The 26,950-nt window shown below is 42.0% G+C and overlaps 1 protein-coding gene and 1 long non-coding RNA gene across 8 annotated transcripts in view; one reads left to right on the top strand and one right to left on the bottom strand.

Annotated features, from left to right (window-relative positions):
* LOC130357202 (Golgi pH regulator) overlaps positions 1-26,950 on the bottom strand; it is a 46,637-nt gene that overhangs the window by 16,854 nt on the left and 2,833 nt on the right. For 5 of the 7 annotated variants that reach the window (XM_056559769.1, XM_056559766.1, XM_056559771.1 and 2 more), the window contains exons 2-9: positions 23,700-23,864; positions 15,742-15,801; positions 12,847-12,950; positions 7,698-7,804; positions 5,461-5,562; positions 4,824-4,944; positions 4,166-4,246; positions 647-756 (exon numbers count right to left, since the gene is read on the bottom strand). In XM_056559769.1, the coding sequence (XP_056415744.1) occupies positions 647-756; positions 4,166-4,246; positions 4,824-4,944; positions 5,461-5,562; positions 7,698-7,804; positions 12,847-12,950; positions 15,742-15,801; positions 23,700-23,741 (727 nt within the window). In that variant the 5' untranslated portion in view covers positions 23,742-23,864. Of the gene's footprint in view, positions 1-646; positions 757-4,165; positions 4,247-4,823; positions 4,945-5,460; positions 5,563-7,697; positions 7,805-12,846; positions 12,951-15,741; positions 15,802-23,699; positions 23,865-25,773; positions 25,878-26,950 lie in introns of those variants that run through there. The other 2 variants (XM_056559767.1, XM_056559772.1) reach the window with 2 other exon arrangements.
* On the top strand, positions 780-5,519 carry LOC130357205 (uncharacterized). Its single transcript, XR_008889132.1, has 3 exons — positions 780-1,022; positions 2,418-2,558; positions 5,447-5,519. It is a non-coding gene; the product is annotated as an uncharacterized LOC130357205 (long non-coding RNA).

The following is a 26,950-nucleotide window of genomic DNA, read 5'->3' as shown; positions in this document are numbered from 1 at the left end:
AGAAGGATAAAGATTTTTTAATAGAAGTAATTTACAAATCTGTTTAACTTTCTGGCACCAGTTGATAAAAAAAAAAAAAAAAAATTATAAAAAATAAGGTTTTCCACCGGAGTACCCCTTTAAAGGAGATATCCAGTGCTGAAAAACTTTTCCCCATACCATAAGGATTAGGAGTATATTTCAGATTGCTGGGGGTCCCCCGCGATCTCCTGTACGGGGCCCAGGCAGCCCGTGGGAAGGGGGCGTGTTGACCACCGCACGAAGCGACGGCTGACACGCCCCCTCAATACAACTCTATGGCAGAGCCGAAGCGCTGCCTTCGGCCATCTCCAGCTCTGCCATGGCGCAGTATTGAGGGGGCATGTCGGCCGTCGCTTCGTGCGGTGGTCGACACCCGCTATCTGGCCAGCGAGCCGGGGCCCCATACAGGAGATCGCGGGGGGGGGCTCCGGCAGTCGGACCCCCACAATCTGAAACGTATCCCCTATCTTTAGGATAGGGGATACGTTTTTCAGCACTTTTCATAACGGAACATTAAATGGATCTTTAAAACAAATGTATTTTATAGGGTGAAAGGAGCCTTATCTGTGAGGATATTCCAGAGTAGACTTTCCCTTTCAAGTTTCTCAGCGATCATAAAAGATACTTTCGCTGCCAGGAGCCGATGACGTCACGCTCTTGATCATCCCCCAGAATCCGGTCGGTCTGTTGTGCACTTCTCCTCGCTGGAACATATTCCTCCGGACCATGGCTATCCTGCAGGTAAGAATAATGGGGGAGATTTATCAAAATCTGTGCAGAGGAAAAGTTGCTGAGTTGCCCATAGCAACCAATCAGATCGCTGCTTTCACTTTGCAGAGGCCTTGTTAAAAACGAAAGCAGCGATCTGATTGGTTGCTATGGGCAACTGGGCAACTTCTCCTCTGCACAGGTTTTGATAAATCTCCCCCAATATCATCCATAGTTATAGGAGAGGACGTATTCTACTCTACATAATCCTGCCGCCTCCCTCATATAGGACTGTAGGTTTGACATTGTAAACTAAACCGAAAAAAATTAATAAATAAAATAAACAGCCGCCTTACGCCGCATTCACACTGCGTTTTAATTTCAGTTAACGTATACGTTTAATACACCTGTAAATGAAAAAAAAAAAGTACACGCTAATGTAGGATAAAAACGGATGCTGCTCTCAGACCGACTAAAATTATGAGAAAAAGGGGATTGCAGCGTTTACAGGTTTATTTCTGTACACAATATAGCCCAGTTAAAGGGGTACTCCGGTGGATAACTTTATTTTTTTTATTTTTTTTTTTATTTAAATCAACTGGTGCCAAAAAGTTAAACAGATTTGTAAATTACTTCTATTTAAAAATCTTAATCCTTCCTGTATTTATCAGCTGCTGTATGCTCCACAGGAAGTTCTTTTCTTTTTTGAATTTCCTTTCTGTCTGACCACGGTGCTCTCTGCTGACACTTCTGTCCATGTCAGGAACTGTCCAGAGGAGGAGCAAATCCCCATAGCAAACCTCTCCTGCTCTGGACAGTTCCTAAAATGGACAGAGGTGTCAGCAGAGAGCACTGTGGTCAGACAGAAAGGAAATTCAAAAAGAAAAGAACTTCCTGTGGGGCATACAGCAGCTGGAAGGATTAAGATTTTTTTTTTAATAGAAGTAATTTACAAATCTGTTTAACTTTCTGGAACCAGTTGATTAAAAAAAAAAAAAAAGTTTTCCAGGGTAGTACACCTTTAAAGGCCGTGCTTACATGACGGCCGAAGGCTGTCTGGGCGTGCTGGGAGTTGTAGTTTTGCAACAGCTGGAGGCGCACAGTTTGGAAAATATTGATGTAAGGATTGGGGGTCATCAAAGCGTTAATCTAATAGATCAAAAACGCCATGATATCACTGCATAACAAGGCACAGGGCTGGCAGCCATATTGGATTTCACCCAGTCTTCCTAATAACAGATACGAATATGAGAAAATCCGTAATTATTAACAGGTCATTGTGTGAGAAACAAGAACTAGGACATTAATAATGGCCAAGCCTTGATAATGTCGCCCTATACCCCCATAATAAAGCACTAAAGAGTGGTAATTAGTGGGATGCGTCTCCAGAGGACGCTGTTAATATGGCGGCGATCCTAACTCCTTGTTCTGGGCGCTATGTATAAGAAGCCGTTCACAAGCAGCGCGTACACGGTTACTGACACCTATATGACGGCTATTACTATTAATGATGTCAGACGCAGATTAAGGAATGATTTATCCACAGTTTACGGGATTCGGGGTGATAAGTGGCGCTAAAATAAAACAATAATGATGATATTATTGGGCGGACGCCACATCAATTTATAACTTTTCTTAAATTGTCCCCTCCCCCGATGATCCTTGGAACTACTACCATGAAAGAACAGATATGAGAGGTCACGTATAATAAACACAGATAATCCCGGACAATCTCAGCAGCCCAAGAGTAAAGCTAACAGGAGATGTACTGGAAGTCCCATAGACTGGCATGGATCTGCAGAGAAAACCCCCTACCCTTGTCAATAGGGGTGAGTTAGGGTTAATTTAACTCTACTATACTTTAAGTTGGCTGATAAGTAACGTGTGCACCAAGTTGTATTGAAAAATCTCCAGCCATTAGGAAGTTATGCTGGAACATATATATATACACATATATACACACACATTGAGTTTACATGTATATAAGTAGCTAAACAGATACATATAAGACAGGTAGATATGAGATAGATAGATGGATATGAGATAGATATGAGATGGATAGATATGAGATAGATAGATAGATAGATATGAGATAGATAGATAGATAGATATGAGATAGATAGATAGATATGAGATAGATAGATATGAGATAGATAGATATGAGATAGATAGATATGAGATAATAGATAGATAGATATGAGATAGATAGATATGAGATAGATAGATAGATATGAGATAGATAGATAGATAGATGGATATGAGATAGATAGATAGATATGAGATAGATAGATATGAGATAGATAGATATGAGATAGATAGATATGAGATAGATATGAGATAGATAGATATGAGATAGATAGATATGAGATAGATAGATATGAGATAGATATGAGATAGATAGATATGAGATAGATAGATGGATATGAGATAGATAGATAGATATGAGATAGATAGATAGATAGATATGAGATAGATAGATATGAGATAGATAGATGGATATGAGATAGATAGATAGATAGATATGAGATAGATAGATAGATAGATATGAGATAGATAGATGGATATGAGATAGATAGATAGATAGATAGATAGATGGATATGAGATAGATAGATAGATATGAGATAGATAGATATGAGATAGATAGATATGAGATAGATATGAGATAGATATGAGATAGATATGAGATAGATATGAGATAGATAGATATATAGATATGATAGATAAATATGAGAAAGATATGAGATAGATAGATATGATATGAGATAGATAGATATGAGAGATAAATATGAGATAGATAGATGTGAGAGAGAGATATGATATAGACAGATATGAGATAGATATGAGATAGATAGATAGATATGAGAGATAGATATGAGATAGATAGATAGATATGAGATAGATATGATATAGACAGATATGAGATAGATAGATATGAGATAGATAGATAGATAGATAGATATGATATAGACAGATATGAGATAGATAGATATGAGATAGATAGATAGATAGATATGAGAGATAGATATGATATAGACAGATATGAGATAGATAGATATGAGATAGATAGATAGATATGAGAGATAGATATGAGATAGATAGATAGATATGAGAGATAGATATGAGATAGATATGAGATAGATAGATAGATATGAGAGATAGATATGATATAGACAGATATGAGATAGATAGATATGCAACATGCTCTATCATAGAGATATTTATGAAATTCTAAACTTTACATTTTAAACAAATAATTATTATTGATGCTACCATTGGTAGTAATTAATAATGTTGATAATTCGATCCCTGTACACAAAATATTGCATTAATGCAGAGAATATTTAGCCGGCTGATTATAGCGTTTACACCTCCGACTAAGCATAGTGGGATAAGACAGGATGTTGTCGCCCTCTAATGGAATTTTCTCAGCATTACCTCTTTTTCTTACTGACTATCATATCCATAGTCTGTAGTAATCTCCTCTCCAGTGCTTGGATATCAGTTTCTGTCACATTCCTGGAAAGCACAAGAAATCATTATTAATATTATTATTATTATGAATATCATTTTGTATTATTATTAATATCATTTTGTATTATTATGAATATTATTTTATTATTATTAATATTTTCATTTTGTATTCTTATTTCTATTTTGTATTAATAATGTATTATTAATTTGTATGATCATTAATATTAATACAAAATAATAATTAATTCATATGAATATAATATAAATAAAATATACATATGCTAATATAAATGTTTATATACAAAGCAGAAGTCACTACAGTAGAACGTCTACTAACTAGAGATGAGCGAACTTACAGTAAATTCGATTCGTCACGAACTTCTCGGCTCGGCAGTTGATGACTTATCCTGCGTAAATTAGTTCAGCTTTCAGGTGCTCCGGTGAGCTGGAAAAGGTGGATACAGTCCTAGGAGACTCTTTCCTAGGAATGTATCCACCTTTTCCAGCCCATTGGAGCACCGGAAAGCTGAACTAATTTATGCTGGATAAGTCATCAACTGCTGAGCCGAGAAGTTCGTGACGAATCGAATTTACTGTAAGTTCGCTCATCTCTACTACTAACCTTAAGAAGTAGGACATGTATGTGTACGGACAATTCACGGCACCAAATCCAGATAGCAAAGCCATTAGGGTCACCCCGATGACTCCCACCCGACTGATCAGCTGCTCGATGGAAAGTATTCCTGCAAGAAGAGAGATTTTTGTTCATGAAAAGACAGAGAGAAGCCAGAGGAGCATATTACAGCTTTTTATATGTAATTTGCACTTAAAAGGGGTACTCCGCTGCCCAGCGTTTGGCACAAACTGTACCGAACGCTGGAGCCGGGAGCTTGTGACGTCATAGCCCCGCCCCTTCATGTCGTCACGCCCCGCCCCCTCAATGCAAGTCTATGGGAGGGGGCGTGACGGACGCCACGCCCCCTCCCATAGACTTGCATTGAGGGGGGCGGGGTGTGACATCACGAGGGGGCATGGCTATGACATCACGAGCTTCCTGCACCGGCTCCAGCGTTTGGAACAGTTCGTTCCAAACGCTGTGCAGCGGAGTACCCCTTTAATATCCCTTAGAAAATCCCCATTAAAACAGAAAGGAATTTTACAAGATAAAAAAAAGGATAAGTGTACAGTAAAGATACTTCTTTTTATTAGATTTATTGGTGGGTTTCTCTCTCCTGTGTCTCTCAGATCACTGGACTCACCATGTTTTGGGCTCAGTATAGGAAAGGGATCTCCCAGCTTCCAAAAGAAATACATAAAGGTAAGCCACACCACACAGGCGAACAGCAGCCTCTGCCGGTGCACTGGGCAGAGAGAAGAAACATTATTAAAGAAGCACATTAATATATACATATATTCACTTATATTGTGCAACATAGGCTCTTATTACATAATAAAGGTAGAGGTTCTTGTGCTTACCCGTTTTAGTTAATGTGGCAAGCACGGCTTTGGCAGCAACATTGATTGCAATTTCATTCTATACTAAAAATGATTTCCTAACGCCGCCTACATTTCCAATGAATCCTCTGACTTTGCAGAGAAAGAGTGTGGAGTCTGATCACTGCACCTGGTCATCTAATGAGGCTGCTGGTGCTGGAGGTCACCCGCGTGAACTGATTAGACTGATAAGTGAGTTAGGATCAGTTCGCACTGTGCGTAGTTTTGATGCATACACCTAACCGAAGGGAGTTTTATAGACAAATATTACCTTAAAGGAGTAGTCCAGTGGGGATTCAGTGGTGAGCAACTTATCCCCTATCCTAAGGATAGGGGATAAGTTGCAGATCGCGGGGGGTCCGACCCCTGGGGCCCCCCGCGATCTCCTGTACGGAGCCCCGACAGCCCGCTGGAAGGGGGCGTGTCGACCTCCGCACGAGGCGGCGGCCGACACGCCCCCTCAATACAACTCTATGGCAGAGCTGAAGCGCTGCCTTCGGCAATCTCCGGCTCTGCCATAGAGATGTATTGAGGGGGCGTGTCGGCCGCCGCCTCGTGCGGGGGTCGACACCCGCTATCTCGGCGGAGAGCCGGGGCCCCGTACAGAGAGATCGCAGGGGGCCCCAGCGGTCGGACCCCCGCGATCTCAAACTTATCCCCTATCCTTAGGATAGGGGATAAGTTTTTCACCACTGGACTACCCCTTTAAGGAGAATGTGATTTTACCAATAATCACAACTGAGGTGTTTGAAGATTTGAAGCCTTTAGGCTGTGGTCACACATTGAACTTTTACTGCATTTTTTCACACGTTTTTACAGGATTTTCCACAAATTTTTTTTTTTTACAGTGATTTCCACAAAACCACAGCAAGAAGAGAAGGAAAAATAAATCAAAATATGTGCAGTGTGAACACAGCCTTAGGGAATGTGTATAACTATTATATTTCATGATCTTATAGAGATAACAGCAGCAGTATACAGATAGAGCTGGAGGGGAGGTGTATAACTATTATATATCCAGATCTCAGATATAGCAGCAGCAGTATACAGATAAGCTGCAGGGAGGTGTATAACTACTATATATATATATATATATATATATATATATATATACACAGATCCCATAGCGATAGCAGCAGTATACAGATATAACTGGAGGGGAGGTGTATAACTACTATATATCCTGACCCCATAGAGATAGCAGCAGTATACAGATAGAGCTGGAGGGTAGATGTATAACTACTATATATCCTGATCCCATAGAGATAGCAGCAATAGAATACAGATAGAGAGAGCGTGGCGGTGTAGAACTACAATATATATACACACATATACATACTGTTCCCATAGAGACTGCAGCAGCAGTATACAGATAGAGATAGCGTGGCAGTGTAGAACTATATATATATATATATATATATATACTGATCCCATAGAGACAGCAGCAGCAGTATACAGACAGAGCTGGAGGGTAGGTGTATAACTATTATATATCCTTCCTGATGCCATAGATATAGCAGCAGTACAAAGATAGAGCTAGCGTGGAGGTGTAGATCTACTATATATATATATATATATATATATATATATATATATATATATATATATATACACACACACACACAAACACTATGATCCCATAGAGACAGCAGCAGTATACAGATATAGCTGGGAGGGGATGTGTAACTACTTTATATACTGATCCCATAGAGACAGCAGCAGCAGTATACAGATAGAGCTGAAAGGGAAGTGTATAACTGCTGCATGCAGTATACTTGTCCATTCAAATCCCCTCTTAAAGTCCATGGGATCTGTCGGGATCTGTCGTGTGCCTTGTACGACAGAGCGTCTGGCTCCGTTTTCTGGAACCTGCGACGCGGATATGAAGTAATACTGCAAGAGTAAAACTGTATGTTGGAGGTTGTGTAATGCTGCAAGCCACAGGTTGTGACTACCGCCACAGCTAGACAACACGCAAGGGCCCTGCTCGCTTCGTACTCACACAGTCGAATGTTGCTCACCACGAAGTATCCAATGTAAAACGGAACCACGAAGACGAGGACCAGCAGGATGACGCAAAGGTTTAGCTTCCAGTGGAAATACCGAGAGCTGGAAGACAGGAAAGACTATTATTACCTCTATATTAGGCCGGGTTCACACCACACTTCCCCTATCAGGTTTGTGATGAAAACGGATTCCTCAAAACCGGACTGAACTGTATCAAAATCTGTATACAAATTTTAATCCGTATACGATTTAACCCCTTAAGGACGTAGGGTTTTTCCGTTTTTGCATTTTAATTTTTTCCTCCTCACTTCTAAAAATCATAACACTTTCAATTTTGCACCTAAAATTCCATATTATGGCTTTTTTTTTTTTGCGTCACCAATTCTACTTTGCAGTGAAATCGGTCATTTTACCAAAATATCCACGGCGAAACAGAAAAGAATTCATTGTGTGATAAAATTGAAGAAAAAAAATGCCATTTTGTAACTTTTGGGGGCTTCCGTTTCTACACAGTGCATATTTCGGTAAAAATGACACCTTATCATTCTGTAGGTCCATACGATTAAAATGATCCCCTACTTATATAGATATGATTTTGTCGCACTTCTGTAAAAAATCATAACTACATGCAGGAAAACGTATACGTTTAAAATTGTCATCTTCTGACCCCTATAACTTTTTTATTTTTCCACGTATGGGGCGGTATTAGGGCTTATTTTTTGCGCCGTGATTTTTATCGGTACCATTTTTATATTGATCAGACTTTTTGATTGCTTTTTATTCATTTTTTCATGATATAAAAAGTGACCAAAAATACGCTATTTTTGAATTTTTTGCGCATACGCCATTGACCATGTGGTTTAATGACATTTTTATAGTTCGGACATTTCCGCACGCGGCGATACCATATATGTTTATTTACACAGTTTTTTTTTTAAATGGGAAAAGGGGGGTGATCCTTACTTTTATTAGGGAAGGGGTTAAATGATCTTTATTAACTTTATTTCACACTTTATTTCCTGCAGTTATAGCTCCCAATAGTGGCTATTACACTGCACACACCGATCTCATACACTGATCATTGCCGTGCATTGACATGGCAAAGATCAGTGTTATTGGCGGTCGATTGCTCAAGCCTGGTTATCAAGTTTGGAGCAATCAATCGCAGATCGGACGCGACGGAGGCAGGTAACAGACCCTCCGCTCGCGTTCTAGCTGATCGGGACATTGCGATTTCACCGCGATGGTCGCGATCAGCTCTACTGAGCTGCCGGGAAGCTTTCACTTTCACTTTAGATGCGGTGATCAACTTTGAACGCTGCATCGAAAGGGTTAATAATACGCGGCACACGGCGTGACCCCGCATTATTTACTGGGACCAGGCACAGGGCGTTCTTTTTTTGCAACCCTTTTTAAGAAAAAAAACTTATACATTTTTAACATTTCACTCCATTATGAATAAAGTTTCACTTGTTTGATTGAAATTCCAAGAAAGAAACTGTGCAAAGTCAAAAACCGTATGGTGAAAACCGGATGGGACCGTCCGCACATACAGTTCTGTACGGTTTCCATTGACTCCCATGTTAAAAAAAAACGTATACATTTCAATACAGTTTTTCACCCGGAACAAAAACCGTGGTTTTGGGTACGGGAAAAAAAAACTTACAAAACTGTACAGGATGCAAAACGGACACAACCGGATGCATCTTTTGGCATACGGTTTTCTGTTTTAATGTTTTTAATATTATTAAGGTGATCAAAAATGAATAAGCATACAAAACGTATAACGTCAGCAGTACACATTATGCCAACTGTAAAGAATTATAAACTGCAACAAGTAATTAGCAATATATTAGGCATAAGTCCGATAGGTTCGGATCCCAAAGTCACAAATCAGTTGTGGCTTCCCATTAAAGGGGTACTCCGCCCCTGGCATCTTATCCCCTATCTAAAGGATAGGGGATAAGATGTCAGATCGCCGGGGTCCTGCTGCTGGGGACCCCGGGATCCCCGCTGCGGCACCCCGCCATCATTACTGCACAGAGCGAGTTCGCTCTGAGCGTAATGACGGGCGATACAGGGGCCGGAGCAGCGTGACGTTATGGCTCCGCCCCTCATGACATCACGGCCCGTCCCCTTAATGCAAGTCTATGGCAGGGGGCGTGACGACCGCCGTGCCCCCTCCCATAGACTTGTATTGAAAGGGGCGGGCCGTGACGTCAAGAGGGGCGGAGCCGTGAGGTAATGATGCTCCGGCCCCTGTACTGCCCGTCATTACCTGCAGAGCGAACTCGCTCTGCGCAGTAATGATAGGGGGGGTGCCGCAGCAGCGATCCCCGGGGTCCCCAGCAGCAGGACCCCGGCGATCTGATATCTTATCCCCTATCCTTTGGATAGGGGATAAGATGTCTAGGAGCGGAGTACCCCTTTAAGGGATTCCTATGAAGGTTCCTCCGCTTGAACAAGAGACACAAGATAAGCCTTTGGAAGGAGCCAAAGCTACCTGAATCAACCAGTATATGATCAGACAAATTAGCCCGGTGACACCGGGTTTTAAACAATACAAAGTCAGACACACAAGGGGAAACAGCACAAGGAACGAAACAGGGGAGGAGAAAAAGAAAGGAAGGTAAGAGGAGAAAAGAACAGAGACAGAAGGATTAGCCAGATAGTCCACCCAAGGTTGCCAGGTAGCCTCAAACGACTGTTGGGAATCATTTAAAAGGCTCGTCAATTTGTCATTAGGCATTATCCAATTTAACTTGGGGCGTATCAGCTGAAATTGAATAGAACTTGATTCCCAATTAGTCGTATGGCTATCTTAGCGGCTAGAAAGATAATAGAAGGAAATAAGTTTGCGTATTCCCTTTGAGACATTCGGGATTGGAGCTTTTAGTAGAGCTTGCTCCGGGGATTTCACGAGGTTCACACCTGTTACCGACAAAATAAAATAATAGACCCGTATCCAAAAGCGTTTCGGCATACGGTTTACAATGGAGAGTCAATGCATACGGTTTTCAATACGGTTCCGTACGGTTTTCAATACGGTTCCGTACGGTTTTCAATACGGTTCCGTACGGTTTTCAATACGGTTCCGTACGGTTTTCAATACGGTTCCGTACGGTTTTCAATACGGTTCCGTACGGTTTTCAATACGGTTCCGTACTGTTTTCAATACGGTTCCGTACTGTTTTCAATACGGTTCCGTACTGTTTTCAATACGGTTCCGTACGGTTTTCAATACGGTTCCGTACGGTTTTCAATACGGTTCCGTACGGTTTTCAATACGGTTCCGTACGGTTTTCAATACGGTTCCGTACGGTTTTCAATACGGTTCCGTACGGTTTTCAATACGGTTCCGTACGGTTTTCAATACGGTTCCGTACGGTTTTCAATACGGTTCCGTACGGTTTTCAATACGGTTCCGTACGGTTTTCAATACGGTTCCGTACGGTTTTCAATACGGTTCCGTACGGTTTTCAATACGGTTCCGTACGGTTTTCAATACGGTTCCGTACGGTTTTCAATACGGTTCCGTACGGTTTTCAATACGGTTCCGTACTGTTTTCAATACGGTTCCGTACTGTTTTCAATACGGTTCCGTACTGTTTTCAATACGGTTCCGTACTGTTTTCAATACGGTTCCGTACGGTTTTCAATACGGTTCCGTACGGTTTTCAATACGGTTCCGTACGGTTTTCAATACGGTTCCGTACGGTTTTCAATACGGTTCCGTACGGTTTTCAATACGGTTCCGTACGGTTTTCAAATTGAAAACGTATATGGGAACTGTATTGCAAAAACGTGGTGTGAATCCAGCCTTGGGCTGGGTTCACATCTCGTTTTTGCAATATGGTTCCCGTATCAGGTTTTTTGTAAAAAAACAAAACGTATATCTCAAAACCGGACCGAACCGTATACAACTGTGTACAACTGTATAGACCTCTGTACGGTTTGAAAACGGATGTCCGGTTGCATACAGTTTAAGACGTTTTTTGAAGAAAAAAAACAGATGCAGTTTTATGTTTGTCCTTAAAGGGGTACTCCGCCCCTAGACATCTTATCCCCTATCCAAAGGATAGGGGATAAGATGTCACATCACCGCAGTCCCGCTGCTGGGGACCCCGGGGATCGCCGCTGCGGCACCCCGCTATCATTACTGCACAGAGCGAGTTCGCTCTGTGCGTAATGACGGGCGATACAGGGGACGGAGCAGCGTGATGTCATGGCTCCGCCCCTCATGACATCACGGGCCGTCCCCTTAAAGCAAGTCTATGGCAGGGGGCGTGACGACCGCCGCGCCCCCTCCCATAGACTTGTATTGACGGGGGTGGGCCGTGACATCACAAGGGGAGGAGCCGTGACGTAACGATGCTCCGGCCTCTGTATTGCCCGTCATTACGTGCAGAGCGAACTCGCTCTGTGCTGTAATGATAGTGCAGTGCCGTAGCGCCGATCCCTGTGGTCCCCAGCAGCGGCACCGTGGCGATCTGACATCTTATCCCCTATCCTTTGGATAGGGGATAAGATGTCTAGGGGCGGAGTACCCCTTTAATTAAATAAAGTTCTTCTTGTTCTATTTGTGGGAAGAACTTTCAGCATGCACTGCGCATGTACAAACTGCAAAACCGTATTGTGCAAACCGGATGGAACGGTACGCACAGACCACCATTTCGACCACCATTTTTTTTTTTTTTTTTTAAACGTACACAGGTTGTGTCCAGTTTTTCACCCGGACATAAAACCGTAGTAGACTACGGTTTTGTGTACGGGGAAAAAAAACTGATAAAACCGTGAATGATGCAAAACGTACACAACCTGATGCTACGGTTGGCATACGGTTTTCTATGAAATGTCTATACATACGGTTTGCAATACGGTTCCATACGTTTTTCTTCACTGAAACCGGAGACGGGAACCGTATTGCAAAAACGGGATGTGAATGCAGCCTTACACAGTTTAAAAAAAATAACATATGGCGAGAAGTCAAATAAAAAAAGTATATTACAGATATACTTGATGTTGCAAAACTACAACTCCCAGCATGCCCGGACAGCCGTTGGCTGTCCGGGCATGCTGGGAGTTGTAGTTTTGAAACATCTGGAGGCACCCTGGTTTGAGACCACTGCTGTATATATAGTCACCTGCTATTGAGTAGGCCCAGGATCTCAAAAATGATGAGTTCAAACATGGTACAGGAGAAGGCGAAGGTCACCGAGAAGACGACCTGGACGACATACTGCCGCACCTGAGGAGAACAAAATCCTGGTGTTAGGTCACATGATGAGACCCATGTGATCACCGTTATATAGACACAGACTGTAACATGTCAGGAACAAGGCAAGATTTTATATTCCTCCGTTAAAGTCACTAATTAAAGGGGTACTCGGGTGAAAAACTTTTTTTTTTCTCTTCTTTTTAAATCAACTGGTGCCAGAAAGTTAAACAGATTTGTAAATTACTTCTATTAAAAAATCTTAATCCTTCAAGTACTTATTAGTTGCTGAATACTACAGAGGAAATTCTTTTCTTTTTGGAACACAGAGCTCTCTGCTGACATCACGAGCACAGTGCTCTCTGCTGACATCTCGGTCCATTTTAGGAACTGTCCAGAGCAGCATATGTTTTCTATGGGGATTTTCTCCTACTCTGGATAGTTCCTAAAATGGACAGAGATGTCAGCAGAGAGCACTGTGTTCCAAAAAGAAAATCATTTCCTCTGTAGTATTCAGCAGCTAATAAGTAGTGGAAGGATTAAGATTTTTTAATAGAAGTGATTTACAAATTTGTTTAACTTTCTGGCACCAGTTGATTTAAAATAAATATATAAATAAATTCCACCGGAGTGCCCCTTTAACTCACCAGTAATCTAGTTACCGTATATCTTTGGGAGGTAAAAACAACTAAGTGACGGGTCAGATCCACAACTTTATTAAAAGTTTATTAAAGGGGTACTCCGGTGAAAAAAACATTTTAAAATGTTTTTTTTAATCAAATGGTGCCAGAAAGTTAAACAGATTTGTAAATTACTTCTATTAAAAAAATCTTAATCCTTCCAGTATTTATCAGCTGCTGTATGCTCCATGGGAAGTTGTGTAGTTCTTTCCAATCTGACCACAGTGCTCTCTGCTGACACCTCTGTCTGTCTCAGGAACTGTCCAGAGTAGGAGCAAATCCCCATAGCAAACCTCTCCTGCTCTGGACAGTTCCTGACACGGACAGAGGTGTCAGCAGAGAGCACTGTGGTCAGACGGAAAAGAAAATCAAAAATAAAAGAATTTTCTCTATAGTGTACAGCAGCTGATAAGTACTGGAAGGATTAAGATTTTTAAATAGAAGTAATTTACAAATCTGTATAACTTTCTGGTACCAGTTGATTTAAAAAAAAAAACAAAAAAAAAATTCACCATGGTACCCCTTTAAAGGAGCACTCCAGGAATTTATTTTATTTTGGCTTGTATTGTAAAGTGTAGCTATTATTACAGAATAATGTATAGATTCTTGTTTATGCCCTGTGCTTACCAGTTTTAGCTCATGTGGCAGGCAAGGGGTTTTCAGCCATACAAATTCCTAATTCATAACAGAAATGATTTCCTACTGCTGCCTGTATTTCACATGAATCCTCTGGCTTTGCAAAAAGAGTGGGGGTGGAGTCTCATCAATGCTGTTCACCAAATAAGAGCAACCTAATTACCTGCCTGGACTCCAGCAACCCGAAGCCTAAACTACTGAGACTCATAAGCGGGTTGGTGTCAGTTCACAATACATACAGTATGATGCATTTTCTTATTTAAAGTAAAAAAGTGATTTGACCTATAACTATTATATATCCTGATACCACAGAGATAGCAGCAGTATACAGATAGAGCTGGAGGAGAGGTATATAACTACTATAAATCCTTATACCATAAAGATGCAGCAGTATACAGACAGAGCTGGGAGGGGTCTGGGAGCTATCTGATAGGTGATGATGTCATCCTGTAGTTCACAGGAAGTCAGCTGACCCAGGATTGATCACCTTCTCTAAGACATTTAAGGGGTTATCCAGGAAAAAATTTTTTTATTTATATCAACTGGCTCCAGAAAGTTAAAACAGATTTTGTAAATTACTTCTATTAAAAATCTTAATCCTTTCAGTGCTTATGAGCTGCTGAAGTTGAGTTGTTCTTTTCTGTCTAAGTCCTCTCTGATGACACCTGTCTCGGGAACTGTCCAGAGTAGAAGCAAATCCCCATAGCAAACCTCTTCTACTCTGTGCAGTTCCCGAGACAAGCAGAGATGTCAGCAGAGAGCTGACAGACTGAAAAGAACAACTCAACTTCAGCAGCTGATAATTATTGGAAGGATTAAGATTTTTTTCTGGAGCCAGTTGATATATATATATATATATATATATATATATATATATAAATAAATAAAAAATACCCCTTTAAACAGGTACTCAACCGGAAAACATCTTATCCCCTATCCAAAGGAAAAGGGATAAGATGTCTGATCATGGGGGTCCCGCCAGTAGGGACCCAGTGATCTCCCGGCCAGCAGCGGAGGAGTCCAGAACATGGACGCTTGAAGCTTCCGGGTTCGTGAAGTCACGTCACGCCCCCTCCATTAATTTTTATGGGAGGGGGCATGGCGGCTTTGATCATCAGTAATCCGGCACAGAGCGGAGTTCGCTCCATGCACCGGATGACTGGGGTGCTGTGACGGAGATCGCAGGGGTCCCAGCGGCGGGACCCCCCGCAATTAGACATCTTATCCCCTATCATTTGGATAGGGGATAAGATGTTTTCCGGCGGAGTAGCCCTTTAAACACTGTGATTTTCTGTGAGTTAGACTGGTGATCACATCACCCATTTACAGTAGTAAACTACATGGATGCAGCTGTGCTAGAATAAAACAGATACTGCTGTAGGAATAGTGATGGTGAAAGTACAGGATATGGGCAAAAAAAAAAAAAAAAACTGCAGTGCTTTCATTAGGTCACTAAAAGCAGCGAAATGCACATAACTCCCTTCGTTACAATGTTTCAGAGCACTTACCTCATAATCTTTAAAGAGCTGACGCATGAAGAACAGCCATCCAAAGCCAAAGAACAGCAGCTGAGAAGAGACATACAAATTTATCTTTTTTTTATTTTTTATTATTATTATTTATAATAGATTTATTTTTAGATTTATTATTTTTTCTTTAGCATATTGACTTGCACTGAAATCATCTCACTTTGGGATATTTTTTTTAATGTTTTTTGCTTTGGGATTTTACATTTTTGTGCTCTTCCAGGGGGCGTGGTTAGGAGATGTAGCGCTGAATTTATCACTTGAGCTAAAATTATTTTTTGCACAAAAACACTGACCGGCTGGCATAGGGATGTGTGTGATTTTTTTCCCCCTTTTTTTTGTATTATCAGGGGTGTGGAAACCCAATAAAAAAAATAATAAGTCATAGCCCCGCCCCCTCATGACGTCACGTCCCGCTCCCTCAATGCAAGTCTATGGAAGGGGGCGTGACAGCGTCACGCCCCCTTCCATAGACTTGCATTGAGGGGGCGGGGCGTGGTGTCACATGGAGGCGGAGTCGTGACGTCGCGATATTCCGTCCCCGTGGTCGGGAGGCAAAAGACTGAGAAACCTCCAGCGCTTCCGGCAGTACTTACAGGTGGGTGCTGCATGCTAGATTGCGGAGTCCCCAGCGGCTGGAGCCCCGTGATGTCTTGGGGCCCGGAGTCCCCCGGTGGAAAACTTTTTTTTTTATTTATTTATTTTTAAATCAACTGGTGCCAGAAAGTTAAACAGATTTGTAAATAACTTCTATTAAAAAAAATCTTAATCCTTCCAGGACTTATTAGCTGCTGAATACTACAGAGGAAAGGTTTTTCTTTTTGGAACACAGAGCTCTCTGCTGACATCACGAGCACAGTGCTCTCTGCTGACATCTCTGTCCATTTTAGGAACTGTCCAGAGCAACATATGTTTGCTATGGGGATTTTCTCCTACTCTGGACAGTTCCTAAAATGGACAGGTAGCATACATGGTATTTTGATATTTTAGGTCGCCCTGATTACAGCAATACCAAATGTGTTTAATTTCTGTCATGTTTAACTAATTTAAAACTTTTTTTTTTTTTATTACATTTTTTTCACCCCGATAACATTTTTATTTTTCTGTATACCAGGCTGTACGAGGGCAATTTTTGCGCTGTAATCTGCTGTTTAAAATCGGTACAATTTTGGTTATGATCAGACTTTTTGATCGCTTTTTACTTAATATTTTCAGGATTGGTATTTTTTTATGTTAACACTATTGACCATATGGGATATATAATGTTATATTTTAATAGTTGGGACAATTACGCACGCGCAAAATACCAAATATGTTTATTTTTATTATGTTTAAATGTTTTTTGTATGAAAATTGGGAGGAGGAGGAAGTGATGTGAATTTTTAATATGGAAGGGGTTAAAGGAGTAGTCCAGTGGTGACCTAGTCCCTGCGATCTCCTGTTAGGGGGGGGGGGGTCCCTGCGATCTCCTGTACGGGGCCCCGACAGCCCGCGGGAAGATGGCGTGTCGACCTCCGCACGAAGCGGCGGCCGACACGCCCCCTCAATACAACTCTACGGCAGAGCCGAAGCGCTGCCTTCGGCAGTCTCCGGCTCTGCTATAGAGATGTATTGAGGGGGCGTGTCAGCCGCCGCTTCGTGCGGGGGTCGACACCCGCTATCTGGCCGGAGAGCCTGGCCCCCGTACAGAGAGATCACAGGGGGCCCCAGCGGTCGGACCCCCCTGCGATCTCAAACTTATCCCCTATCCTTAGGATAGGGGATAAGTTTTTCACCACTGGACTACCCCTTTAATGTGTGTTTTTGAACTTTTATTAAAAAATGTTTCTTTTACACTTTATTAGTCCCTTAGGAGACTTTTAGGATGAATCATTAGATTCCTCATACAGATCAATGCTCCAGGCTCAATCAGATACAGATCGATTGTGCTGCGAGTATATGATTTGCCCCACTAGACCACCAGGGACTGGTTAAAGGTCCCTTTAGATGCCGCTGCCAAAGGGACCGCCACACCCCCTCCCAAAGGCTTGCATTAAGGGGGTGGGGCATGATGTCAGAAGGGGGCGGGGCCACAATGTCATGATACTCCGGCCCCTGTATTGCCCATCATCAGCCACGGAGTGTTCTTTGCTCCGTGCAGCTGGTGAACGTGGGTGCTGCAAGAGAGATCGTGGTGACCCCCGCGATCAGACATCTTATCCCCTATCCTTTGGTTAGGGGTTACGATGTCTAGGGGCGGAGCCCCCCTTTAACCCCTTAACCCCTTAAGGATCGGGGGTTTTTCCGTTTTTGCATTTTCGTTTTTTGCTCCTTGCCTTTAAAAATCATAACTCTTTCAATTTTGCACCTAAAAATCCATATGATGGCTTATTTTCTGCGCCACCAATTCTACTTTGTAATGACGTCAGTCATTTTGCCCAAAAATCGACGGTGAAACGGAAAAAAAAATCATTGTGCGACAAAATTGAAAAAAAAAAACGCCGTTTTGTAACTTTTGGGGGCTTCCGTTTCTACGCAGTGCATTTTTCGGTAAAAATGACACCTTATCTTTATTCTGCAGGTCCATACGGTAAAAATGATTCCCTACTTATATAGGTTTGATTTTGTATTGCTTCAGAAAATAATCATAACTACATGCAGGAAAATGTATACGTTTAAAATTGTCATCTTCTGACCAATATAACTTATTCATTTTTCCGTGTTCAGGGCGCTATGAGGGCTCATTTTTTGCGCCGTGATCTGAAGTTTTTGTCGGTACCATTTTTGCATTGAATTGATAGGACTTTTTTGATCGCTTTTTATTCATCTTTTCATGATATAAAAAGTGACCAAAAATACGCTATTTTGGACTTTGGAATTTTTTTGCGCGTACGCCATTGACCGTGCGGTTTAATTAGCGGTATATTTTTTTTAAATCGGACATTTCCGCATGCGGTGATACCACATATGTTTATTTTTGTTTTTATTTACACTGTTTTTTTTTTTTTACGGTATTGGAAATGCCGGGTGATTCAAACTTTTATTAGGGGAAGTTATAATTGAAAGGGTTAATGATTTTTTTACACTTTTCTTTTGCAATATTATAGCCCCCATAGGGGGCTATAACATTGCATTTACTGATCTTTAACAGTGTTCAATGCATCTCCATAGAGATGCATTGATCAGTGGTTTCGGCGATTGATTGCTCAAGGCTGGATCTCAGGCTTGAAGCATTCAATCGGCGATCGGACTGCAGGAAGGAAGGTAAGAGACCGCGGCGATCCCGAACAGCTCCCTGAGCTAACCAGCACTTTTTACTTTCACTTTTAGCCGTGTGGCTCAGCTTTGAGTGCGCGGCTAAAGGGTTAATAGCGCGCGGCACCGCGGTCAGTTCCGCGCGCTATTAGAGGCGGGTCCCGGCTTCACTATGATGCCGGGACCGCCGTGATATGATGTGGGGTCACCGCGGGACCCCGTGTTATATCACGGGAGCGGGACCAAGGACAGACTCATACGTCCTTGGTCCTTAAGAGGTTAAGGACCAGGCCAATTTTCATTTTTGCGTTTTTGGGTTTTCCTCCTCTACTTTTAAAATCCACAGGGGGAATTTTTTCAAGGAATTTCATGATTTTTGGTGTATATTTGTGCAACTTTTGTGCGACTTTTAGTGGTACGCCAGCTGCACAATTTCACACAACTCAGCTGTTTTACACGAGATCTGTCTTTTACTTTGCTGTAGACAGGGATTAACTAACTGCAACTTTTGTTAAAAAAAGTTGCAAGCGACCTATAAAGTTGCAAATCTACACCAAAAAAATTTGGGTTAGAAAAATTCCCGTAAAAGTCCCGCCCGCACCTCACACCCGCTGCACGCCCGCATCCATCACCCGCATCTATCACTGGCAACCCACATATACCACCCCCCACCCGCTGTTGTAAGACTACAATTCCCAGCATGCCCATACAGTGAGGGCATGCTGGGAGTTGTAGTCTTTCATTAGCTAGCTGGCGGAAGTTAAATGTGGCTGGGCAGCGGGTGGTATATTGGGGGGGGGGGAGCATGGTGGTGGCATACTGCGAACGGTGGGTGTATGTGGGGGGGCAGCGGGGCCAGTAACCATAAATATAATACTACGGCATTGTAGTTTCATATTCCCCGCCTGGAGCTGTGATTGGCCGAGGGGTCTCAGGAGGGATATATAAAACGACAGTGGCGTAGTTTCAGGGGAGCATACAGTCAGGACATGCTAGGAGTTGTAGTTGTGTGGTACGGGCAGGTGACAAGCGCTCCACTCCCCGGCCGGTTCACAGGAATATAATACTACGGCACTGCAGTTTCATATTTCCCTCCTGAAGCTGTGGTTGGCCGAGACCCCTCGGCCAATCACAGCTCCAGGAGGGGAATATGAAATGACTGTGCTGTAGTATTATATCCATGGTTCCCTGGCTGTTGCTAAACTACAACTCCCATGATGGGAGTTGTAGTTTAGGAACAGGGTGCCCCCAGCTGTTGCTAAAATGGAGGCTCGCTGTTGCTAAATTACAACTCCCGTCATGGGATGGGGATTGTAGTTTAACAACTGCTGGAGGCACCATAAACGTATTAACATATTTTTTGTGTTTTTTTCTTCTAATTTCAGATCCGTGTATGCGGAGAACTTCTTCGCAATTGGTGGATTACGTCAATGACCAGCGTTTTTTTTGTTTAATATTAATAAAATGGTTAACTAAAGCTTGTGGGGGAGTGTTTTTTTTTTAAATAAACGTGTTTTTTATTTATTTATTTTTCTTAACAGGCTTATTAGTGGAAGGTGTCTAATAGATGGATTCCATTACTAAGCCGGGCTTAGCATTAGCCACAAAAACAGCTAGCGCTAACCCCCCAATTATTACCCCGGTACCCACCACCACAGGTGCATCGGGAAGAGCCGGTACCAACAGGCCCGGAGCGTCAAAAACAGCGCTCCTGGGCCTAGGCGGTAACAGGCTGGCGTTATTTTGGCTGGGGAGGGCCAGTAACCATGGTCCTAGCCCACCCTGGTTATGTCAGGCTGTTGCTGCTTGGTTGGTATAAATTTTTTATTATTATTTAATTATTTATGCAAAAAAGGTGTGTGGTTCCCCATATTTTCATACTCAGCTTGATACCAACCAAGCAGCAACAGCCTGATGTTACCAGGATGGGCGAGGACCATTGTTACTGGCCCTCCCCAGCCTAAATAATGTTTTCTGTGGACGTATGAAGAGCATCTTCCATGCCTACGGTTACTATTAATTTATTCCATGGGAGGAGCGCCGCAAGGACATCTTTTTCTGCTGTGATCACAGCATTCGTATGTCTGATCCTCTATACTGCCCCGAAGGACGGGATTGATGTCGGCAGCACCCCAGCTCCAGTAAGCCACATACCAGTCTGGCTGTATGCGCTTAATGGTGTCGTACCCGGAGTACAACACAATAAGGTGAGCGTACCCCACTACAGCACACCATTTACCCCACACTCTTGAGGATTAACCGCACATAGTTGCGCTATTTCCTGTCTCACTTTTTTTCCTATATATATCCAGCCTAAATAATGCCAGCCTGTTATCGCCTAGGCCCAGGAGCGCCGTTTTTATGCTCCGGGCCCTTTGGTACCGGCTCTTCCCGGCACCCCTGTGGTGGTGGGTACCAGGGTTATAATTGGAGGTTAGTGCTAGCTGTTTTTGTGGCTAACGCTAAGCCCGGCTTAGTACTGGATTTCGTCTATAAGACAGCTTCCACTACTAAGCCTGATAAGAAAACAAAAAAAAAAATGTATTCCAAAAACACTCCTCCACAAGCCCTCGTTAACCATTTCATTAATATTAAACAAAAAAAAAATGCTGGTCACCTTAGTCCGAAGTAGTACTGAATACAAGGAACTAAAACGAGGGGGGGGGGGGAAACATACAAAAAATGAGAAAAAAGTGGTTAAAATAAAATAAATGCATATATATTGCACATTTGTCACAAATGTGGCTTTACAGCAGAAAAGTCACAGAAGAGAAGAGGTGGTGTTACAAAGTGGTGTTCTGATGTCATTTCTTGGTTTTTGCTTATGTGAGACAAATTTATCAACCCTCTGTGATAGTATAATAAATGTGTCACACATAAGAAACACTTACACCATGGAAAACAGTGTATGTAAGTCCTGTACGTTAGCACAGCTTGACAAATTCCCCCCATAACTCTAATTTTTTTTCACCTATAGACCCATAGGAGGCTTGTTCTTTTTAAGTGACCAAAAATTATATTTGCAGGTAGAAATTTATAAGAAAACCTACAATTTGGGGTGGGGGGGTTACCAAGTGCACTTTATGGTAAAAATGATACAGTATCTCTATTCTTCAATGTGATTAAAGCAATACCCGATTTATATAGGTTTTCTATTACTGTACTATAAAAAAAAACAAAAAAAAAAACTTTTTTTTTACAAAATTCATATGCAAAAAAATTTTCCTTTTCTGACCCCTATAACTTTTTTATTTTTCCGTATACAGGGATGTATGAGGCTCATTTTTGTGCCGTGATCTGTAGTTGTTGTTGGTACCATTTTTTTCATGATGTGATTAAAAATCAGTATTTTTGGTGTTTGAGATTTTTTTACGTTTACGCCATTTACCATGCAGGATCCTAAACATTATATTTTAATAGTTTTGATATTTACGCACGCCGTGATACCAAATATGTATTATTTTTTTCTTTTTTTTGTTAAATGGGAAAATAAGGGTAATAACATTTTTTATTAGAGGACGGTGTTCTATATAGTTATAGACACTTATAATTATTATTATTTAATTTATTTTTATTTTTTTTGACTTTTTAAGTCTCCATAGGTAGATATTGTGATCGGTAATCCACTGATATAGCGGCAGCAGGAGGCAGGTAATGGGACCCTCCTCCCTGCCCTTTTAGCTTACGGAATCCCCGCAATCACAGCATCGGGAACCCCGCGATTAGACATCTTAACCCCTATGGTTTGGATAGGGGATAAGATGTTTTCTGGTGGAGTACCCCTTTAAGAAGTTTTCCTCTGCGGACAATCCCCGCTTAAAGAAGTAGTCCAGTGGTGAAAAACTTATCCCCTATCCTAAGGATAGGGGATAAGTTTGAGATCGCGGGGGGTCCGACCGATGGGGCCCCTTGAGATCTCTCTGTACGGGGGCCAGGCTCTCCGCCCAGATAGCGGGTGTCGACCCCCGCACGAAGCGGCGGCCGACACGCCCCCTCAATACATCTCTATGGCAGAGCCGGAGATTGCCGAAGGCAGCGCTTCGGCTCTGCCATAGAGTTGTATTGAGGGGGCGTGTCGGCCGCCGCTTCGTGCTGAGGTCGACACGCCCCCTTCCCGCGGGCTGTCGCGGCCCCGTACAGGAGATCGCAGGGGGCCCCAGCGGTCGGACCCCCCGCGATCTCAAACTTATCCCCTATCCTTAGGATAGGGGATAAGTTGTTCACCACTGGTCTACTCCTTTAAAGGGGTACTCCGGTGGAAAACTTTTTTTTTTTTAAATGAACGGGTGCCAGAAAGTTAAACAGTTTGTAAATTACTTTCTGTAAAAAAATCTTTAACCCTTCCAGTCCTTTTAAGCAGCTGTATGCTACAGAGGAAATTCTTTTCTTTTTGAATTTCTTTTTTGTCTTCTCAACAGTGCTCTCTGCTGACACCTCTGTCTGTGTCAGGAACTGTCCTAAGCAGGAGAAAATCCTCATTGCAAACCTATGCTGCTCTGGACAGTTCCTGACACGGACAGAGGTGCATACAGCAGCTAGAAAGTACTGAAAGGGTAAAGATTTTTTAATAGAAATAATTTACAAATCTGTTTAACTTTCCGGCACCAGTTGATTAAAAAAAAAAAAAAACTTTTCCACTGGAGTACTCCTTTAAGATGTCTGGGGTGGAGTACCCCTTTAACAGGTGGTCAGTACCTGCCCCTCACCTGAGAGATGACCATGAAGATGGAGTCTATGAGGAAGCTCATGGTGGCTGATCATGTAACCCCTCACAATATGGCGATAGATCCGCTGGGCAGGGGGGGGAATCACCTGGGATCAGGTCAGCTCGGGCTCCTCCTTTACATGGCCGGTCATCTACTTCAGTATTACTGTAGGAATTAATAGGAGACACTGAACGTACAGGAGAAGAGAACAACTACAGTAAAGTACTACAGCACACAAATGGTTACTGCTCCGCTGAATGTCTATAGACTGGGGAACTACAAGGCTCAGTATTCCTGTTTACACTACAAGTCTCAGTGTGGTCTCTCATATGTACAGTGATCCCTCAACTTACAATAGTTTCAACATACAATGTTTTTTTCTGGAACATTGTAACTTGAAACCGGACTCAACATACAATGTACAGACAGTCCAGATCTGTAAGACATGTCACAACTGGAGGAACTGACCAATCAGAATGGGCATTTTACTGGTAAATCACCTGTATTACTGAAGTGTATGCACTTACTGATGTCTGGTGTCGCCCTCTACAGTACAGGGAGGTTTTATAGGTTCTGTACTACTCTTTACCTGTATTACTGAAGTGTATGCACTGACTGGTGTCTGGTAGTGCCCCCTACAGTACAGGGAGGTATTACATGTTCTGTACTACTCTTTACCTGTATTACTGAAGTGTATGCACTGACTGGTGTCTGGTAGTGCCCCCTACAGTACAGGGAGGTATTACATGTTCTGTACTCTTTACCTGTATTACTGAAGTACATGCACTGACTGCTGTCTGGTAGCGCCCCCTACAGTACAGGGAGGTATTACATGTTCTGTACTCTTTACCTGTATTACTGAAGTGTATGCTCTGACTGGTGTCTGGTATCGCCCCCTACAGTACAGGGAGGTATTACATGTTCTGTACTCTTTACCTATATTACTGAAGTGTATGCACTGACTGCTGTCTGGTATCGCCCCCTACAGTACAGGGAGGATACACAAGTTCTGTACTCTTTACCTGTATTACTGAAGTGTATGCACTGACTGCTGTCTGGTATCGCCCCCTACAGTACAGGGAGGAACTACAAGTTCTGTACTACTCCTTACCTGTGCCAGGGTTAGGGTGGGTTCACACCACAATTCTGCTATACGGTTTCATAAAAAAAAAAAAAAAAAAAAAAAAAAAACTTATGCAACCATACAGAAAACCGCGCCCGTAGACTTCCCATTCAAAATAGTGTGCACCATAATGTATTCGGTTGTCTAAGTTTTTCAAACCATACGTTTTTTCCTTTTTTTTTTTTTCCCCCCCGGACAGAAAACCACAGCCTACCACGGTTTTTGGTCCGGGTGAAAAACCGTATAAGTTTTTATTTTATTTATTTATTTTTTTAACATGGGAGTCAATGGGAACTGTACAGAACTGTATGTGCGTACCGTTCCATCCGGTTTTCACCATACGGTTTTTGACTTTGAACAGTTTTTTTTTTTCTTGGAATTTCAATCAAACAAGTGAAACTTTATTCATAATGGAGTGAAAAGTTAAAAACGTATACAATTTTTTTTTCTTAAAAAACGGATGCAACCGGACATCATTTTTCAACCCGTATACGGATAAAAATTTGTACACACGTTTTCATACAGTTTAGTCCGGTTTTGAGGAATCTGTTTTGTTTTTTTAATCAAAAACCTGATACAGGAACTGTATTGCAAAACCTGGTGTGAACCTAACCTTAGCTGCTCCTTTGGACACCAAGTAAGGGCGGCTCCATTTGGGACACTGTGTGTACTGTATAGGACCCTGAAGAAGCTCCTGTCCTCTACATAAACCACTGTTTCCCAACCAGGGTGCCTCCAGCTGTTACAAAACTACAACTCCCAGCATGCCCGGACAGCCGTTGGCTGTCCGGGCATGCTGGGAGTTGTAGTTTTGCAACAGCTGGAGGCACCCCGGTTGGGAAACACTGACATAGACAGTGATTACAGCTCCCAGCAGATCTTTATTACTTTTATATATAAGGATTTGCTTTGTCTATATTAGTTATCTACTTATTTCTCTTTTATCCTCACTTTTTCCTATTTTTGGATGACATTTTGGGGCTTCAGAACCAATTACCAGGTTTCCATAGAGTTCTGGTCTCAGCATACAATGGTTTCAACATACAATGGTTGTCCTGGAACCGATTCATATTGTAACTTAAAGGGGTACTCCGGTGGAAAACTTTTTTTAATTTATTTTTTTAAATCAACTAGTGCCAGAAAGTTAAACAGATTTGAAAATTACTTCTATTTAAAAAATCTTAATCCTTCCAGTACTTATTAGCTGCTGAACACTACAGAGGAAATTATTTTCTTTTTGGAACACGGAGCTCTCTGCTGACATCACAAGCACAGTGCTCTCTGCTGACATCTCTGTCCATTTTAAGAACTGTCCAGAGAAGGAGAAAATCCCCATAGCAAACCTATGCTGCTCTGGACAGTTCCTAAAATGGACAGAGATGTCAGCAGAGAGCACTGTGCTCATGATTCAGCAGAGAGCTCTGTGTTCCAAAAAGAAAATAATTTCCTCTGTAGTATTCAGCAGCTAATAAGTACTGGAAGGATTAAGATTTTTTTTAATAGAAGTAATTTAAAATCTGTTTAACTTTCTGGCACCAGTTGATTTAAAAAATAAATAAATAAATAATAAATAAAAAAAAAAAGATTTCCACTAGAGATGAGCGAACTTACAGCAAATTTGATTCGTCACGAACTTCTCGGCTCGGCAGTTGATGACTTTTCCTGCATAAATTAGTTCAGCTTTCCAGTGCTCCGGTGGGCTGGAAAAGGTGGATACATTCCTAGGAAAGAGTCTCCTAGGACTGTATCCACCTTTTCCAGTCCACCGGAGCACCGGAAAGCTGAACTAATTTATGCAGGATAAGTCATCAACTGCCGAGCCGAGAAGTTCGTGATGAATCGAATTTACTGTAAGTTCGCTCATCTCTAGTTTCCACCGGAGTACCCCTTTAAGGGACCACTGTATTAGGCCCCTTCCACACGACCGTTGTCACCCCGCAAAAACTCCCGTCATGATCTCCCATCTGAAAGTCCCTAATACGGCCGTCAAAATATCCCATTCATGTCAATGGAATTGTTTGACCATTCTACAGCACCAGTTATGTCCTAACGTCCCTTATTTTTGGTGCATGCAGTAATTTTTGTCCCGTCGAAAATAACGGTGGAATAACGGCCATTAGAATTGTAA

This window comes from Hyla sarda, chromosome 2, assembly GCF_029499605.1.
Source record: "Hyla sarda isolate aHylSar1 chromosome 2, aHylSar1.hap1, whole genome shotgun sequence".
Taxonomy (NCBI): domain Eukaryota; kingdom Metazoa; phylum Chordata; class Amphibia; order Anura; family Hylidae; genus Hyla; species Hyla sarda.
This window is presented reverse-complemented; position numbering and strand designations above follow the sequence as displayed.